Source organism: Podarcis liolepis, assembly GCF_965112155.1.
Source record: "Podarcis liolepis genome assembly, chromosome: 14".
NCBI classification, from domain to species: domain Eukaryota; kingdom Metazoa; phylum Chordata; class Lepidosauria; order Squamata; family Lacertidae; genus Podarcis; species Podarcis liolepis.
In genome coordinates, this window is record NC_139569.1 from 7895931 (window position 1) to 7914009 (window position 18079).

General features: G+C 47.8%; 1 protein-coding gene across 3 annotated transcripts in view; it reads right to left on the minus strand.

Annotated features, from left to right (window-relative positions):
• Positions 1–595: 595 nt before the first annotated feature.
• Positions 596–18079, minus strand: part of GRAP (GRB2 related adaptor protein) — a 39967-nt gene continuing 22483 nt past the window's right edge. For all 3 annotated transcript variants that reach the window (XM_083474566.1, XM_083474568.1, XM_083474567.1), the window contains exons 4-5: positions 3916–4084; positions 596–3189 (exon numbers count right to left, since the gene is read on the minus strand). In XM_083474566.1, coding sequence (XP_083330692.1) covers positions 3004–3189; positions 3916–4084 — 355 coding nt within the window. In that variant the 3' untranslated portion in view covers positions 596–3003. The remainder of the gene's footprint in view (positions 3190–3915; positions 4085–18079) is intronic.

The following is an 18079-nucleotide window of genomic DNA, read 5'->3' on the forward strand; positions in this document are numbered from 1 at the left end:
CCGTACGGGGCAGTCGTGTCTGACTCTGGGGTTGCGCGCCCATCTCACTTAAGAGGCCGGGGGCCAGCGCTGTCTGCAGACACTTCCGGGTCACGTGGCCAGCGTGACGAAGCTGCTCTGGCAAGCCAGCACCAGCGCAGCACACAGAAACGCCGTTTACCTTCCCGCTATAAAGCGGTACCTATTTATCTACTTGCACTTAAGGGTGCTTTCAAACTGCTAGGTGGGCAGGAGCTGGGACCGAAAGAGGGAGCTCACCCCGCCGCGGGGATTCGAACCGCCGACCATGCGATTGGCAAGCCCTAGGCACTGAGGTTTTACCCACAGCGCCACGCGCGTCCCTATCACCCGTTATTCTTGCAGAGATGCAATTGTCAGAGGACTCTGTTTTTGAGGAGTTCTGCTCCGGGGCCATGGCACCAATGGCGGCATTGCACCCCATGTATCATGTGATACAGGGCACCAACGAGGTCTAGCTCTGGCCCAGTGAAGCTGATGAGTCTCTGCCTTTTGCTCCTCAGTTGGGACAAGTCATTGCTCAGGCATGGAATGAGCATCCATCTTTTTGCCTCCAAATTTGTCTGAAGCACCTGCGTGACTGCCTGAATTACTTTATTAAACCACAAAAAGGAATACAAAATGATTAGCATAACCGTAGCTAACATGTGAAACCCAACTTGAGGTTGTACACTCACACACACAAAATCATTGCCTAGCGAAAACCAATTTGTATATTGAGGTTGTGGGTAGCTGTCAGTTCAATAAATCTCTCCACATCACACTCTTGAGTCGCTGGCGGTCCTCTCACCTAGTGTTCCCCTTCTGATGTATACAATGCGGGCACATGCCAATCACCACAAATGGAGCTGGTCTCAGCTTTTCCTCTAGCTGTCCTGATTTGACTAGGCAGTCTCTGCCAATGCAATTACCCAAACCTGAGCAGAACCTGGGTCCGAATATAGTACCCCAGGCCACTGTAGGTAATATTCCCTGCCTCAGCTACACCTCCTTCCAAGTGTCCTGGATAAAACAGGACATCCCATTTTTTTCTTGCAAGATCCCAGTGGCCATTTTGGATACCATGATCCCACTCGTGCACTGTGCTCTGCCCCCTCCCACCCAAAATTGCTGGTTTTTTTGGGGGGGGTGAGAGCAAGGCACAGGTCACATCACCTGAGAGTGCATCCTGGAAGACATCCTGGTTTTGCACTGGAAAAATTTGGAAGGTGTGCATGCCTTGCTCCACCCACTTTTGCCTCTGGCCCCATTCACATGTGGCCCCTGGAAGGTTGTCCAGAAGGGAATGTGGCCCTCAGGCTGAATTCCTTCCCTGCGAGGTTTCTGCCAGAGTGGACTATACCGAGAAAGCTGGACCTTTGCACTCTATCTCGTATGCTCCCTAGAAACGGAGGTAGTGCCTTGCAGAAAGCTCGGTAAGTTCTTTGCAAACACCCGGCTTTGTGAAGAGTCTATAAATAGAGGGAGGGTCAAGGAGGCAGGTGGGAGAATGTTTGCCTGGCTGCAAAGTGTATCAGATTCCTCCTTCCTGTTGCCCTTGGCTGTTGGTGACCCAAGAGAGCAGGGTGGGGGGAAACACCATTCTGAGATAAGGCATGCCTAGTCACAAGATGCTTATGAAACAAGCTGGGGGGGGAGGTGTTTTCAAACAAATGAAAGAGGGAACTGAGATTTGCTCAGGGGGATTCCCCACCCAGTCGTCTGTTCCCACATTGGAAACCGCCCATGTGTCATGAGTCAACTCTTTGACTGGCTAAGCCAGAGGTGAGGAAGCTCAGGCTTGGCGGTGGTAAATGTGACCCTCTGGCCCCTCTGCCTGCCTTTTGAGACCCTCACTAACCTGTGCCCCCTCCCAGGGCATGTCCTTGAGTGATTTTTGACTGGTTTGCATGTGTTCTTGAACTGTGATAATGCCTTTTGCTACCCAGGATGGAGAGGAGAGCGTGGAAAACCTCTGGGTTTTGCATGGCTGGAATGAACCCGACTGTACAAAGGTAAATTTTGCATCCATTGATTCCTCCATTTTTGCTTCTGAACCCCCCCAGGACTGAAGTGTGGACCCTAGAAGATCCCACACAAGGGAACCCCATCCTCTGATGGAAACAGTGTCCCCAAATTCTTGGTCAATCCATTGGATTAGATTCAGGGGTTCATTACTCCCAGCCTACCAATGTCCACTGGTGGTTTTGCTGACACAAACCCAACTTGTTTGAATCATCCAGCAACCTGGGACAGACGAAGAGGAAATATAATGCAAAAGAAATGAGAGGGAATTGCCATGGATGCGCCCATACAATAATGGAACTTTATATTGGTTTCACAGTCATTCGTTCATTCCCAGGGAATGCTGGGAACTCTAGTTCTGTTTAAGGGCGAGGCTACAGAGCAGATGTCAGTAAAACTACAATTCCCAGGATTCTTCAGGGGAAACTGTGATGATTCAACTGGCACCAAACCAATGGAGGAGTGCTTTCTCTGTCAGTGTTTAGTGTGGGATTGCCACCCTTCATTCACTCACTTGTTACGGGGCATCCACATGGCACTGTCATCCAGTCATTGTCATTCTGCATTTTCCCTGTGGTTCTTCTGTCTCTTTATCTTAGAAAAACCAATGAAGAGCACATTTCCCACTTTTATATATGCTGGTTGAACAACTGAGTCACAAAATGGGAAGAAACATGAATTTCCAAGGGTGGCTGTGTTTCGGTTTGCAGATTGGTTCAAGAAGCACAAATCAGGTGGTTTCTCATTCAAATGCAAACAAAATCAAGTTTCCCCAACTTCCCTGGTTGTGGGCGAGGAAATGTTGAAGGCCACTCCCTTACACCACCACTTGTCACATGAGAGGTCCACTTTTTGGTCCACTTCTGAAAAAGGTTCCAAGTGGGACGGTCATTCCATAGATGTTCCACAGGACTTCTGTTCAGGGAGATTTTGATTGGCTGCTTCAGAAGAAGCCTCCAATGAGAACGCAGGCGAAGTGGGTCACATGCGCAGTGGGAAGACATAGTTCCTGGGGAATAGGCCCGTCTTCACGCCAATCCTCCCTTTCCACCAGTTGGGATCAGAGCAGTCCAGGATCTCAAGGACGTCCCCTCGACAGAAGCTCAGCTGGGATGGGCTTTTGGCTGTGAAGTTGAACTGAGCCTGGACGAATTTTGGCTTTTTCGGCTGCATGAAAAAGAGAAGGAGAGGACAGCTAAGAAGAAATGCCTGGCTGACACAAATGAGCTAGTCTTGCCCACCTGTCAAGCCAGGTGTGTTGTTTACATGATGTGGTGAGATGGAGAAGATTTTCCTCCCTGCGTTTAAAACCAAAATCGCATTTGGATAAAAGCTGTTTCTCAGGCGGCTAGTCCTAGTCTTTATAACCCTGTACCTTCTTCCAGGAGGCAGAAGCTGAAAGAGATCATTTCCGGGGTGTGCACTATCCTGCACTATCTCTGCAGCTTTCTTACGGCACCTGGAAGCATAGATTTGATCCAAGGTGGGAAGAGTGCACCCAATTATTCTCTCCACAGTCTTTACAAAGATTCCTGCATGGATTAGATGACCCTTGGTTCCTTTCCAACTCTACGACTCAATGAACAGTACACCATATTCCAAGTGTGGTTATGCCATAAATTTGTACAACGGCATTACGATATTGGCAGTTTCATTATCAATCCCTTTTCTAATGACCCCTATTGTGTTACTTGCCTTTCCACGAGTTGACATGCTCACCAGGTCAATATCTCTTTCCTGGAGAGCCACCACCAGTTCAGACCCTGCTCATGCATATGTGAAGATAGGGAGGTTTTGCTCCAAAGTGCATTATTTTATGCTCGCTTCCATTGAAATGCCCTTGCCATTTTTATGCCCGCTCCCCCAATTTGGAGAGTTTCCGCTGCCCCATACCTCCTGCATTTCCGCGTGATCCCTGAGGAAGATCTGCGCTTTCCTGGCGATGGTGGTAGTTCTGTAGAAATCCACCAGTTCGTTGATGGAGTCGAACTTCTCGTCCCAGAGATGGTACTTCCCTTTCTTTTCTCTCAGTACCTTGAAGTGCAGCACGTGATCTCCATAGCTGTGCCCAGGATGCAGAAAACAAAGTTAGCAAAAGGTGAGCAGGCAATGGCAGTGGAGGACAGTTCATTCGTGCTAAGTTGTGGGTGAACATATCAGACGACACAGCGATTCTTCAACAGCTCTTGTTTATTCACAGGCCAGAACAGAACTGAACTGAAGGGTTCAGCTAGCCTGCTTATATAGAGCTCCACTACAACGCAACAGTAACAACTTTCTGTAACTATCCAATCACTGAACGTCACTTTCAATTCCTTCTTTGCATATGTGGACCTGAGTGAAAACTATCTACAGTATCCCCCTGCTGGCCCAGGGTGAGAACTTCAGTACATAACAATTCATACCTTGCATATGTGGCAGTTATATACCTTCCATTAATGATCCCACCCCCTACACACTTTTCAGTGCATTTCCTCATCATCCCCCCCCCCCAAAAAAAGTCTGGTTTTTTACAGTGGATTTATTGTGTCAGGGCAACAGAATGCTTTAATTCACTTTAATGGCGGTGTTATGTACTGAAGTTCTCACCCTGGGCCAGCAGGGGGATACTGTAGATAGTTCAGGTCCACCATATGCAAATAAGGGATTGAAAGTGACGTTCAGTGATTGGATAGTTACAGAAAATGGTTACTGTTGCGTTCTAGTGGAGCTCTATATAAGCTGGCTGGCTGAACCCTTCTGTTCTGGCCTGTGAATGAACAAGAGGTGTTTGAAGAATCGCTGTGTCGTCTGAGATGTTCACCCACAACTTAACAGGCACAAACCTAAACTTCCAGTATGCACTTGAATCCCTCCCGCAAAGCAGTGACGGTCTGGAAGCACCTCAGGTTTCTAACCCTCAAGAGAGACTTCAAAAACTGCTGGTGCCAGAGAGGGGAGTTGAATAAGATTCTTGCTTAAATATCGGGTGGTCCTTTAATGTTCTTCTTTGTCCCTCCTGGGAGTCACAAGTTCAACATCAACAATGAAAAGAAGGTCTATTTGTATAATATGCCCAGGAAGCTAAATGTTTGCTCTCCTTGGCAGGGAAAATGAAAAAAAACACTTGTCTAACTACACAGTGTGACAGAGGAACAGGAGACGTCAGCCAGTCCTACTTCCTGTTTACTCTACAGCATTTGAGTCCAGAACTACTTTCGGTCCACGGTGTAGATGATGAGCTTTGCTGTTGGTGGCACACATACAAACAAGCCTTACTGCAACCAAGCTCTGGACCCTCAAACTCAGGGGTCCCCAAACTAAGGTCCGTGGGCCAGATAAGGCCCGAGGGACTCATTTATCCAGCCAGTGGTGACCCCCGCCGCTCACTGCCACCGCCCGCTCTTACTGGCATTGCACTGCGCGGCTGCCCACTTCTGGGTCAGAGGAGCACCGGAAATAGCTTGTGCGCATGTGCAAGCGTTATTTCCGGTGCACATCTGGGTTGGAGGAGGCCCGTGCACATGTGCACAAGCTATTTCTGTTGCTCCGCCGACCCGGAAGTGCGCCAGAGATAGCATGTGCGCATGTGTATGGGCACACGCTCCCCCGCCCTCCGCCCCGCCATGTGATCGGCGCTGGAGACACTGGCCCAAGGTGCAGTAAGTTTGCTGACCCCTGCTCAAACTCCTTGCAATGCCAATGAAGACAAATATTTAAATAAAGCCATTTCCCGGTCCCGGGGAGATGATGTTGCGGCCTGGGAGCAAGGCCTCCCTACGCACGCAGGGCAGGATCGCCCTTGCTCCATTGGATGATCCTCAGCCATAATCAATATTTTGATTTATTGATATATTTATGGACATATTTTTTTTGCCGATTTTGCACACACACCCCGCACCCTGGCAAGGGGCACACCTTGTCACCCCCTAGCTATGGCCCTGCCCCTATTCCGTTAGCACAAACTGTGCCCCAGGAACCCAGAGCAGGAGAAATCAAAATGGCACCAGCGATGCTTGCAAAGGGTGTTAAATTAAAGTTACTAGACGCCCCCTTTTCTCAGGGAGAGTCCCCGGATTTGCAAATCAGTCCCCATACAAAATCCATTGAAGTTGAAAAGTGCCCCGGATTCATTCGAAAAAATCTGGTAACCTTATGCTAAATGGGGTTGCCAGACCAGGAGTGTTCTGTACTGAAGTTCTCACCCTGGGCCAGCAGGGGGATACTGTAGATAGTTTTCACTCAGGTCCACATATGCAAAGAAGGAATTGAAAGTGACGTTCAGTGATTGGATAGTTACAGAAAGTTGTCACTGTTGCGTTGTAGTGGAGCTCTATATAAGCAGGCTAGCTGAACCCTTCAGTTCAGTTCTGTTCTGGGCCTGTGAATAAACAAGAGCTGTTTGAAGAATCGCTGTGTCGTCTGATATGTTCACCCACAACTTAACAAGGAGCATCCCAGACCTTGAGATTTCAGGGTACAAATGTGAGACCTGGGGGCGGGTCCTGATGATGTCCTGGGGAACAGGCCCTGGTGATGACATAGGGTAGTCATTTGGATTCCTGCTCTGTGCTCCCTCACAGCACTGAGACCTGGAGATGGAGGTTAATGGGGGTGCAGATCCACCCAGAGTCTGGACAATAATTGGCAGCTAGTTTCTGGTAAGTTGAAGCTTGCAAGCTGCACACATAGTCTTCTTAATAAATATATATATTATTATATATATACGCTCACCCCCCTGGAAATTCAGGCCCTCCCAGACTACCTGGAGAGGAACAGACAAACATGGAGACACCAGGTCAGACCTGGAGGTTCTGACAGCCCCAGTGCTAAGAAGCACCGGCATTGCGATTGCTATCTCTGACAGCTAGCTGGTCGTCGTTGCTAAAGTTTTAATTCAGGCAGACTAATGGCCTGCCACATACAGGTTCTGGGAGTGACTGCTTCTTGACAGCAAAGGCTCACCTCCTGCGGCCCGATCCATCAAAGGGGATTAAAAATGTCCTGCCCATGGGCGTACCTCAGAGTGCCAACCATCATCTCATGTTGCCATGTGCAGGGACAAGAAACTCAAGCTGCCCATTCCGGAAATGGAAAAAAGCAGAAATAATTGTTGGGGCTTTGGGTGGCTGTTGTTTTTGCGAGGACTTTAGTTTCAGGGCACACGGGGAAAGAAACGGAAAGGAGAACACGCATAATTTAGCTATTTGAGCCTCTCTGTCGAATGCCAGTGCCATTTTGTAGGCCTTAATTTGGTGGCCTGTGGGGCCCGTGGAGTTATTATTTATTATTTGTTAGTAAATTTGTTGCTCGCTTTATCTTGCCAAAAACTAACAGCCAACCAAGAAACCGCCCCAAAGCAACCTTGCCACTCACATCCATTAAAAACATTCTCATCCACTTCTGAAAGAGCACAGATAATTAAAGGCTGGTTATGGAGGAGAGCTTTTGCCTGGCGCCTAAAGATATATAATGATGGTACCAGGTGGGCCTCCCTGGGGAGAGCATTCCACAAGCAGGGAGCCACCACCAAAAAGGCCCACACTTGTGCTGTTACCCTGCGGAAGTGCTCTTCCGGATCTCAAAAGAGCAGATATAGCGGTTTATGTTCTGAACTCAGTGCTCTCCACCTGCTCTTTTAAGAGTAAAAGGCAATGTCTGAGGCAACATCATTCAGCCCAGACGCTGAGGTCCAGTTCTGAGGGCCTTCTTGCGAGAAGTGAAATTACAGGGAACCAGGCAGAGGGCCTTCTTGGTAGTGGCACCCACTCTGTGGAACATCAGATATGACTTTCCACAGACATCTGAAGGCAGCTCTGTATCAGGAAGTTTTCAATGTCCAATATTTTGTTGTGTTCTGTTATATTTTGTTGGAAGCTGCCCAGAGTGGCTGGGGCAACAAAGTATGATGGGCAGGCCACAAGTAATAATTTTGTTGTTATTATTATTACCTCCCTGCAAACAAATCAGAAAGAATGCTCAATGAGTAGTGGACATTGTCTTTTTTAAAAAAATCATATTTATTAGTAGTTTCAGAATTATAAGAAGAGGGGAAAAAACATTAAAAAACAGCACTATAATACATAAAAAAAGAAAAAAGACAAAAACCAATACAACAATACAACAAAAAGATAAAAAGAAAAAAGAAACACAACACGAATCCCAAATTACATATCTAAAACTTCCATTTGCTTGTTTCATTGACTTCCTCACACCTCCCTTTTTGTATTCTAGTTTAATTAGTTATTTCAGCAAATTCTTTCCATCTTTCTCAATTTTTGTTAAAAAAATTATCCTAACCTAATTTAACCTAATAATGAGCTCAACAAATCCTTTCCATCTTTCCCCATAGTCTATTAATCACATTACCTTAATTTATTTAACCTTATCTTGCCCTAAAATACCTTAAAGTTTAAATCTTAGTTATCAAATATACATTACTCCTGATATCATTTCTGCTAAAGTCATATAGTTTCATTCCAACATTTTCCCTAATATTCATTAATTTTTAACCAATTCCCTAAAAAGAAAATTTTCTTTATAAGTTCTCTTCCAATCTTCATCCAGCGTCCCTTCATCCTGGTCTCGAGTCGTGTCAGTCCTTACTGTCCATTCCATCTAGTCCATCAACCTGGAAGCCTTATGTCCGAGGCCCTTAAGTCTCTTCCATGTCCCTTCTGCAATTCCTCTTCTTCTTGTTTATACTTGCCCTTTTCCTTGTCTTTTGTTGGTCTCTTTCTTAGTTTTTTCCTTTCTCATTGAGGGGTAGGCCTCTGGGGGATTCCAAGCCAAAATTGTCTCCATCTCCGTTCATCAAACCCGCCCACTCCCCACAGTCCAACCAATGAGTAGCGGACATTGTCTCACCTCCCCACAAGCTTTGTGCAAACAAAGGAGGATGAACATGCTATAAACAGCTCTGGCTGGAAATGACTTAAATACAAGGTGCCTCCATCTGCTCAAATACGATACTTGACTTGGCCCCGTACTAATGCTTCCAAAATGGACTCACAATTGGACACTGGGGAGACCTACAAGTTCTCCATACCTGATAGACAGCTTTTGGCTGAACCCAAGAGATTTCATGAAGAAGAAGCCCTTTCTTGGACGTAAACCCATTTAGAAATAGTGCCACACACACAGATTGCCATGGAAGAGGCCCCAGAATCAGGGGTGTGTGGTCTGCCCCAGGTGTCATCCTTGAGGGGGGTGACAAAATGGCGCACTGTGGGGGTTGGCACTTACCATAAGGCCTGGCCTGCAATGCATCCGAGCCAGACGTCTCTCCTGGGAGTGACACAGTGGCTCGGGGTCATAGCTGTCAACCTTCCCTTTTTTTTGCAGGAAATTCCCTTATTCCAGTGCCATTTCCTGCTGCTATCCTGGATTGTTAGATATCCCGTAGACTGTCCACAGGACAGGTGAGGCTGCTGGTCTCTTATTTTCGAGGCTGCTGATCCCTTATTTTCAAATCTGAAAGTTGACAGCTATGCTCAGGGCCCTGTGCTGCCCGAAATGGCAGAGTGGGGCTTGTGTCTGCCAGGCAGACTCCGCGGGCAGCTCGCTGCACCGCCCCCCTAGGCGTATCACTGCACCGCCCCAGTGTGGCACCCCTGTGAGCAGATCGCCACAGCACCCCCGGGTGGCAGCTCGCCCTGCCCCTGCTGGTCCGGGAGCCGAAGCAGCTAGCTATGCCCCTAGCCAGAATAATCAGTGTTTCATAGGTTTTTAGACATCACCCGGGCACTCAGAGAGAACAAAAGTGTGTGGGACTGCTGATCTACGCCAATAGCCCAAAGAGATGCCGCTCCACATTACCTTTGTGGCAGATACCCTGCGAACAAGAACTACACCCTATATAATGAAGCTTGTAAAACGAAGCAAAGCAGAAATGCACCTGGCTGCTGCTGCTGCAGATTTATGTTGTTGGCTACTCTTCCTTAGAATGACATCAAGCTTTTAATAGTCCCGTTTAAGTGGAGGCAGCTGGGTGGGGAGGTCGGCTGATGTCATGAGTGCGTTGTGTTGGGACAAGGGCTAACTTCACATCACCAGCTGGCTCCAAACAGGCCTGGGATGGTCCTCTCGGCTCAGGTTTGGGAAATGTTGCTCTTTTGGAAATGGGGACACAAAAAGGCCATGGGTTGCCATTGATGAATCTTTACTCTTGTGGCTTAGGGCCCTTGTATTTACGGAACTGCCTCTGCTGGTACGCCCTGCAGAGGACCTTAAGGTCCATGAAGAACCATAGTTTAGAGGTCCTGGGCCCTAAGGAAGTCAGACTATCCTCCACCAGGGCCAGGGCCTTCTCAGTGATGGCTCCAACCTGGTGGAACACTCTGTCCCATGAGACCAGGGCCCTGCAGGATTTAACTTCCTTCCGCAGGGCCTGTAAGACAGAGCTATTCCGCCTGGCTTTCAATTTGAGCTTAGCCTGATCTTTTATTCCCCTTCCTTCCCTCCCCCTCCCCTTTTTAAGAAGATTACCCACTCTGGGATCCCACAGCTATTGCTCCCCTGGTCTCCTCACTGGCCCAAAAAGGACTAACTTAGCCAGCTAGCCCTGGTGATCATGTAATGTTTATTGGATGGATTTCCCCCCTAAATTGATTTTTGAATTCTGAATTTATTGTTATCCACGTTTTATACAGTATTTTATGCTGTTTTTTGTTGCATCAATTAAGTGTTTTAAATTTGTTGTTAGCCACCGTGAGCCCGGTTTTCTGAACCGGGAAGGGCTGGGTATAAATAAAAAATTATTTATTATTATTATTATTATTACTCAGAGTAGACCAATTTAAATTAATGGGCCTAGGTTGGCCATGGATTACAAGAGGGCTATTGATGGCTAACAGCCATGATGGTCACGCTCTGCCTCCACAATTGGAGGCAGTGATGTAGGGGTGGACGTTGGTACCCTGAGCTAAGCCACAGTTTGGCTCCTGCGCCGTGCTAGGCTTTGGAAAGGGGGCAGGAGGGGTGCAGCAGGATCCTAGAGCCCTCCCACCTCCTTTCCAAAGTTGAGCAATCAATAACTGGGCTCTGGGGAAGAGGGAGGAGGGCTCTAGAGTGGAATCTACACGCATAGAAAAAATGCTGTGAAAATGCTTTTTTTAAAAAAAGTTTTGAAAAATACATTGAATTCGCCATAGCTCACTGTCGCCCTCTAGTGTCACATTTGTATAATGCACTTTGCAACACACTTAAAACGTTTTATTTGCAACTCTATAGCCAAGTCCTAGGATCCTGTCAGGGCCCTCACACGTCCATCCTGTAGCCAGGCCAGTGCTTAATGGGTGCCCTTTCCGCTTGGCAAGAAAGGGGGCGCCCTCAATATGTTGTTGGATTCCAGCTCCCAATAATCTCTGGCCTTGCTGGCTACACCTGACAGAAGTTGGAGTCTGACAACTTCTGGTTATCCCTGCAGCCAGCAGGATATGTAAGCTGAAGAAAGATTAAACTGGCGCTCACTAACCTGCCTGCATATTTTCGGCATCTTCTGTAATGATAACCATCTAAAAATAATCAGAGCTCACAGACATAGTGCAGGACATTTTGGTACCTGAAGCAGAAAATGAACGAGTTGATTTTCAGTGTGCCACCCTCGGATGATACGACCAAATATGCAACTTGCTATAATCCGCCTAATGGTAGGACCGGCCTTGGAACACCCAGCAGTTTTCAGGGCGAGGGAGAGATCATATTCAGTTTGCATTTGAAGGTGAACTGGATTATTTAGCTCTTTGCAAAACGACGTTTGGATGCAAGCACATCCACCCTACAAAATTTGTCCTTCTCTGATTCTGCAATGTAGCGCACAAAAATGCATGTACTCGAGTAAAGTGTGAGTGCAAAAGGCATGTTTTCATGAAATTAGCATACAAATATGTGTTAAATTAGAGGAAAATTGCTCTGCAAAAATGTTCATATTAAGCAAAACTCTAAATTCACACTAAACGCTGACCGAGTTCCACGAGCACTTTTTAAAAATAAATGGAAGAAAACCACAAACCATTGTGGAAATGTGGAGAAGAGAATTTACGATAGCAAGTATGAGAAACAGAGAAAAATGGAATTGGACAAATTTGCCCATCCCTAAGTTGTGTTGTGCCCCTTGAGTTATTTTCAAGACCCTAGTGAAACCCTAAACTCGTCTTCCCACCCGTTCAAGACCTCCTAAAACCTGAGGCCCATTTCTCCTGTTGCCTCACCAAACTAGACCTACCGTATTTTTCGCTCTATAACACGCACCCGACCATAACACGCACGTAGTTTTTAGAGAAGGAAAATCCGTAGGCATGCCACCCGTAGGCATTTCCTCCATAACACGCACAGACCCTTACTTTCTAGGAGGAAAAAAGTGAGTGTTATGGTGCAAAAAAATACGGTAATCTGAAACTGAAGCTGGAGATTGCTTCGTTTTTTTCTGCTGTGCGTTTTTGGGTCCCTTTGTCTTTAAGAAGCAGCTTTTACTTTCTGAACCGACTTGGGTTGCCCTGCGGCTTCTGCCAAGGTAAATACACGGGTGTCATCGGACAAACTGAATCTAGTGTGGGAACAGCTAGAGGGCAGGCAGAGGCCTCTCCCTCTGGAACGCCTCGACCAGCTAAATATTTTGCCGGTGAGGTGGATTCTGCACCCCCTCTCCTCTTGTTATCAGTGGGACGTATCGCTTAAAATGTGGCTGTTGCCTTTCCTTGTTCCGAGGTCACAGCATGAATGGCTATCCCTTCAGTCCACAGATGGGGGGTCAACCACAGCACCTCTCCCTTGCAAGCAAAAAGCTAGCACCGCAAGAAGAGGCGTGACTAGTTCCTCCATGATGTACTATCTTTCTTCTTCTTGCAGGGATTAGTACATGAAACCTAGCACCATAGGGAGAGGTGTGGATAGAACTTTCCTCCTTGAAGTACTAGCATTTTTCTTGTAGGAATTATTAGACATGATTCAGCAACTGTCTTGCCCATTCCATCTCTCTGCCTCATTCTGCTGCATCTGGTATGGTTACCAGATTTTTTTCAATGAATCCGGGGACACTTTTTTATTTATTTTTAAGCTGAGAAACAACAGGGAGTCAGTAGTGGGGATGGTGAGGCAAAAGACCCTGGCCCCCAGCACACATGCATATTGTATAAAGGTGCAAAGCCCTTTTTTGCACCCTGTGAAACATAAATGCGCAGTTTTTTAAAAACTGAGCAACAGCACACCACCGGCTTGTGACTAGGCACTCGGTTTCTCTGCCAGGCAAGGTGCAAAGCCCTTCTTTTGCACCCTGTGAAACATAAATGTACAGTTTTTAAAAAACTGGGCAATGGCTGGCCGGCCGCAACTCCCAAGCCTCCCCCGATCGGTCAAAACGAAGAGGGAACAAAGGGGGAAGGGGGCAGGAGATCTGTACCGCCGGACGTCCCCGGTTCCTCTTTGGCAGTGGTGGCGGCAGCGGCATTCAGCAGCCTGGAGCCAGCCTGGTAGTGCAGTTGGCTCTGGCTGGCTTCAAGAGCTGCTCGCTGCCATGGCGCCCGCCAGTTTTCCTTGCCGGAAGTCCCCATATGATGTGTTGCGCACAAGATACTTCATATGGGGACTTCCAGCGGGGGGAAATGGCGGGCGCCACGGCAGCGAGCAGCTCCTGAAGCCAGCCAGAGCCAACTACGCTACCAGGCTGCCTCTGGGCTGCTGAGGCTGCCGCTGCCACGTTTCCCGGGGACATATATGCAAATCCAGGGACTGTCCCTGGGAACCGGCGACCTCAGGCAACCCTGGTGTAGAGCAAGCCAAAGTCAGGATTGTCTTCTATTGGATTGCATTTGCTGTTTGCTGGAAATTTGATCCCTCTAGGAATTGAACTGTTGCAACCAAAGGCCAGAGGCTTTGCATACCCCGCTCTCCCAATATTTTGCAGATATTACAGCGGCTGTGGCAAAATATAGGGACGTAGGAAGCTGCCTGTGTCAGACTGGTCCATCTAGCTCAGTATTGTCTACGCTGACTGGCAGAGGATCAAATGTCCAATATCTCAACATCTCCATCAAGATGGACCAAGCTTGTTTTCTCCTGCTCCGAAGGGTAGGATTCGAACCAATAGCTTCAAGTTCCAAGAAAGGAGATTCTAACTCAACATCAGGAAGAACTTTCTGACAGGAGGAGCTGTTTGGCAGTGAACGGTCTCCTTCGGAGGTTTTTTTTGCAGAGGTTGGATGGCCATCTGCCATGGATGCTTTAGCTGAGATCCCTACATTGCAGTGGGGTTGGACTAGATGACCCCCAGGGACCCGTCCAACTCTACAATGCTATGATTCTATGAGGTGCTAGAGAATGCTCCTGGGCCCTTCTGCAGGCAAGGCAGACACTCTACCATGGTTCCTTAAGACACAGGAACACAGAAACCGGCCTTATCTCAAGCCAGACCATTGGTCTATCTCAGTATGGTCTACATGACTGGCAGTGGCTTTCCAGTCTCTCCCAGTCCTACTTGAAGAAACCACTGGAGATTGAATCTGAGAACTACGGCATGCCAAGCAGATGGTATGCCCTTGAGCTACAGCCCATCCTCAAAGCAGGAGGAGAGGAGAGGAGGAGGAGGAAGAGGAGATGGAGGAGGAGGGATTGGCAGAGAGAACGATGACTTCATTCCCTCCCCGCCTCCCTTGGCTGTTGACTCCTTCGGCCCGCTCTGCACTGTGCGTTGCCCTTGGCATGGAAAGCTGGCTGAGAGGTTGGCATGCCCAGGTTGTTGCCTCCCTCTTGCCCTCCATGCCTGCTGGAATATCAGTTTGAACTTGAACGCGGACTAGTCTTTGCCCAGCCATGCCCTCCCTCCCGGGCATGTTCTTCAGCAAAGGAACATCATTTTGGGAGTGCTGAACTGCTGTGTGTGGTGACGCCAAAGCTGTCCGGGCAGGATCGCTGAGCAGCCCCAGATTAGCCGGGCATGGGCTTGGGAAGTCAAGTAACAGGCCCTGCCCTCCAACTGACCTTTCACCAGAGGTGGAGCAGAGACAGCTAGGAATCGAGCACCCACCACAGATGGAATGATGAAGAGTTGGGGTCCCTTCCAACTCTAAGATTCTCAGCAAATTTTCAGACTGGGCTTTTCCCCCCTGCAAAGGGCCTTTTCAGTGGTGGCTCCTCACATGTGTAAATACAAGAGCCAAGCGCCACTATAATTTTGTGTCCAGAAGAGCTTTTGATTAGGCTGTGTGCTAAGCAAAGTGGAGAGGGGGAGCTGGCTTGGTATTGAAGCCATAATATTGTCAGTATTCTCAGCGTGCAGTCAGAGGTAACTGGCCTCACACTCCAGGCAATCGGCTGAGATACTTGTTGACCTTCCCGTCTGCGTCTCCCGGCAGGGCACAGGCAAGGCCATAAATCAGCGATCCTCCTCAAACGTGAGAAGAACACACCCTCCTCCTTCTCTCCCTCCCTGCATTCCCCAGGGAGGGGAAAAGAGACAGACAGGACTCCTATTTACATGTCTTTATTTCTGTCATTCAGCAGTACAGAGAATCGTGTCTGTACCCTCCAGACTCCAGCAGTAGAGTCACAACTCCACCCCTGTACTTCCAGTACAGGTCAGATGACACTCTGAGCTAACATCCGGTGCTCAGTACAGAGAATAGACTGCCCCTTTTTCCCAACAGTACAGTTCCAGACAACAACATCCTGTTTTGCATTCCAGCCACCTGGAGCTGGCTTTTGCATTGCTGCTTTTTCCTGACAAATATATGCTGTTATGTGCTGAGCTGAATCCTAGAACAATAGGATCCAGAATGCAGCAGTCTGATTGGTCCGCAGGAGCCACCCAATCCAGCTCCAGGTGGAAGTGAATCAGCGACCTGATTGGCCTGCAGGAGCAGCCAATCAGGCTCCTGGATGAAGTGAATCAGCAACCTGACTGGCCTGCAGGAGCAGCCAACCAGACTTCTGGAGGAAGTGAATCTGCAACCTGATTGGCCTACAGGAGCAGCCCGGAATTAGCCAATCATGCAGGGCCCACTGTGTAAAAAATGTATATATAGCTAGACGTTTTGGGGAAAGTTTCATTCATTGCTACTACGAGCTGAATAAAGAGCATAAAATTCAGCCTCGACTCTGAGTATATTTCATATGCATTGGGGGGAAATTGGTTTTGTTGGATGGTCTTAGAAAGGATGTGGCTATAGGGGCAAGGCTAAGGGTGTGTGGCTAAAGAAATTATCAATAAAGGTTATTTATGTATGTCACTACTGCGGCCCATGTTTTGTTAGCCCCAAAACGGAAAGCGAGCGAGGTCTCAACTAAAGAAGAATGACAACTTAAGCTGATGGAATATGCACAGCTTGCAGACTTAACATATAGAATAAGAGAATGGGAAGAACATACGTTTAGAGAAGCCTGGAAAATGTTTATTGAATATATGGGGGAAAATTGTGTACACTTGAAAACGTTGGCAGCATTAAGATAAATTCAACAGTGTAATTGTTTTGATGGATGCGATAATGGAATACTGAATGGTTTAGTTTATGTAAAATATGCAGGGATTTATGGTATGTAAAATGAACCATGGAAAGAGAAGAAGGGAAGTCATTGGTATTTTAAGGTTGTCTAAATTAATATTCTAAATTGTAAAACAGAAAGTATTTCCTAGGTCAAACAAGAAGCCATCAGACTCATAACAACAGTCCTTCCAAAATCTCTCCATTATGACTGTGCAAGGAATCCATTCAACGTGAATTCCACCTGCCCCCAAGGCTGAAAGCTAAATTCCATCAAACACGTTTGCAGGAATGCCAGAAGCACTATAACCTTTTGTGGGGGGTGGCAGCTGGTGTTGTTTCTGCGTCCTTTCGGAATGACTGGAGTGGTTTTACCGGACACGCTTCTTGGGCGTGTCAGTCACTTGCTTGGGATGTGCGAGGGAAAGTTGTGAAGTTGCTGGTAAGTCGGAGAAATGGGCAAAGGAGATGGAAAGCAGCAGAGAGCAGAGGGAGAGAGGTTTTCCTCTCAAATAGGTAAAGGTAAAGGGACCCCTGACCATTAGGTCCAATCGTGGCCGACTCTGGGGTTGTGGCACTCATCTCGCTTTATTGGCCGAGGGAGCCAATAAAGCATGACTAAGCCGCTTCTGGAGAACCAGAGCAGCACACGGAAACACCGTTTATCTTCCCGCTGGAGTGGTACCTATTTATCTACTTGCACTTTGACGTGCTTTCAAACTGCTAGGTTGGCAGGAGCAGGGACCGAGCAACGGGAGCTCACCCCGTCGTGGGGATTCAAACCGCCAACCTTCTGATTGGCAAGCCCTAGGCTCTGTGGTTTAACCCACAGCGCCCCCCCCGCGTCCTTTTCCTCTCAAATGCAGTTGGTTAAACCTCCCCCTATTATCTCTCAGCAGGGATGACGATATCATCACCCTGCGAAGGGCTGTGGCTCAGTGGTAGAACATCTGCCTTGCAAGCAGGTACCAAGTTCAAATCCCAGTGGCATTGCCAGGTAGGGATGGAGAAGATTCCCTGCCTGAAATTTTGGAGAGCCGCTGCCAGCTGATGTAGACAATACTATGTGTGTTGGGTTTTTGTTTTTTTAAGCACCCTATGCCATATTGTCACAAAAGCCTGGTGCCTGCCCCTCTCTCTACCAAGCGCTGGCAAGAGCCCACGGGGTCCCAGGCAAACACACAGGATCTGTGTCCCTTTGGAGGATGGAAGAAACAGCGGCTTTAAGAAATATGGTTTGTTCACCGATTGTATGGGAAACTCATCCGGAAGACAAATATGTATCGGAAAGTTAATGATCTGACATGGTTACCCTTCCTGCCTCTGTTCCTTCCCTCTCCCTGTCTATTGTTTAAGTTCTTTGATGGCATGAGAACAGCAGTCTCTAATGAACTAGTCCAGGCACCCCCAAACTCAGCCCTCCAGATGTTTTGGGACTACAGTTCCCATCATCCCTGACCACTGGTCCTGCCAGCTAGGGATGATGGGAGTTGTAGTCCCAATGGGGATGCCTGGACTAGTCATTTGGGAGGAAGTGATAGTAATGCGTACCTTCTCTGAATACCTTCTTTGATGTTCAAGAAAGTGAGGCATTGGGAGGGGGT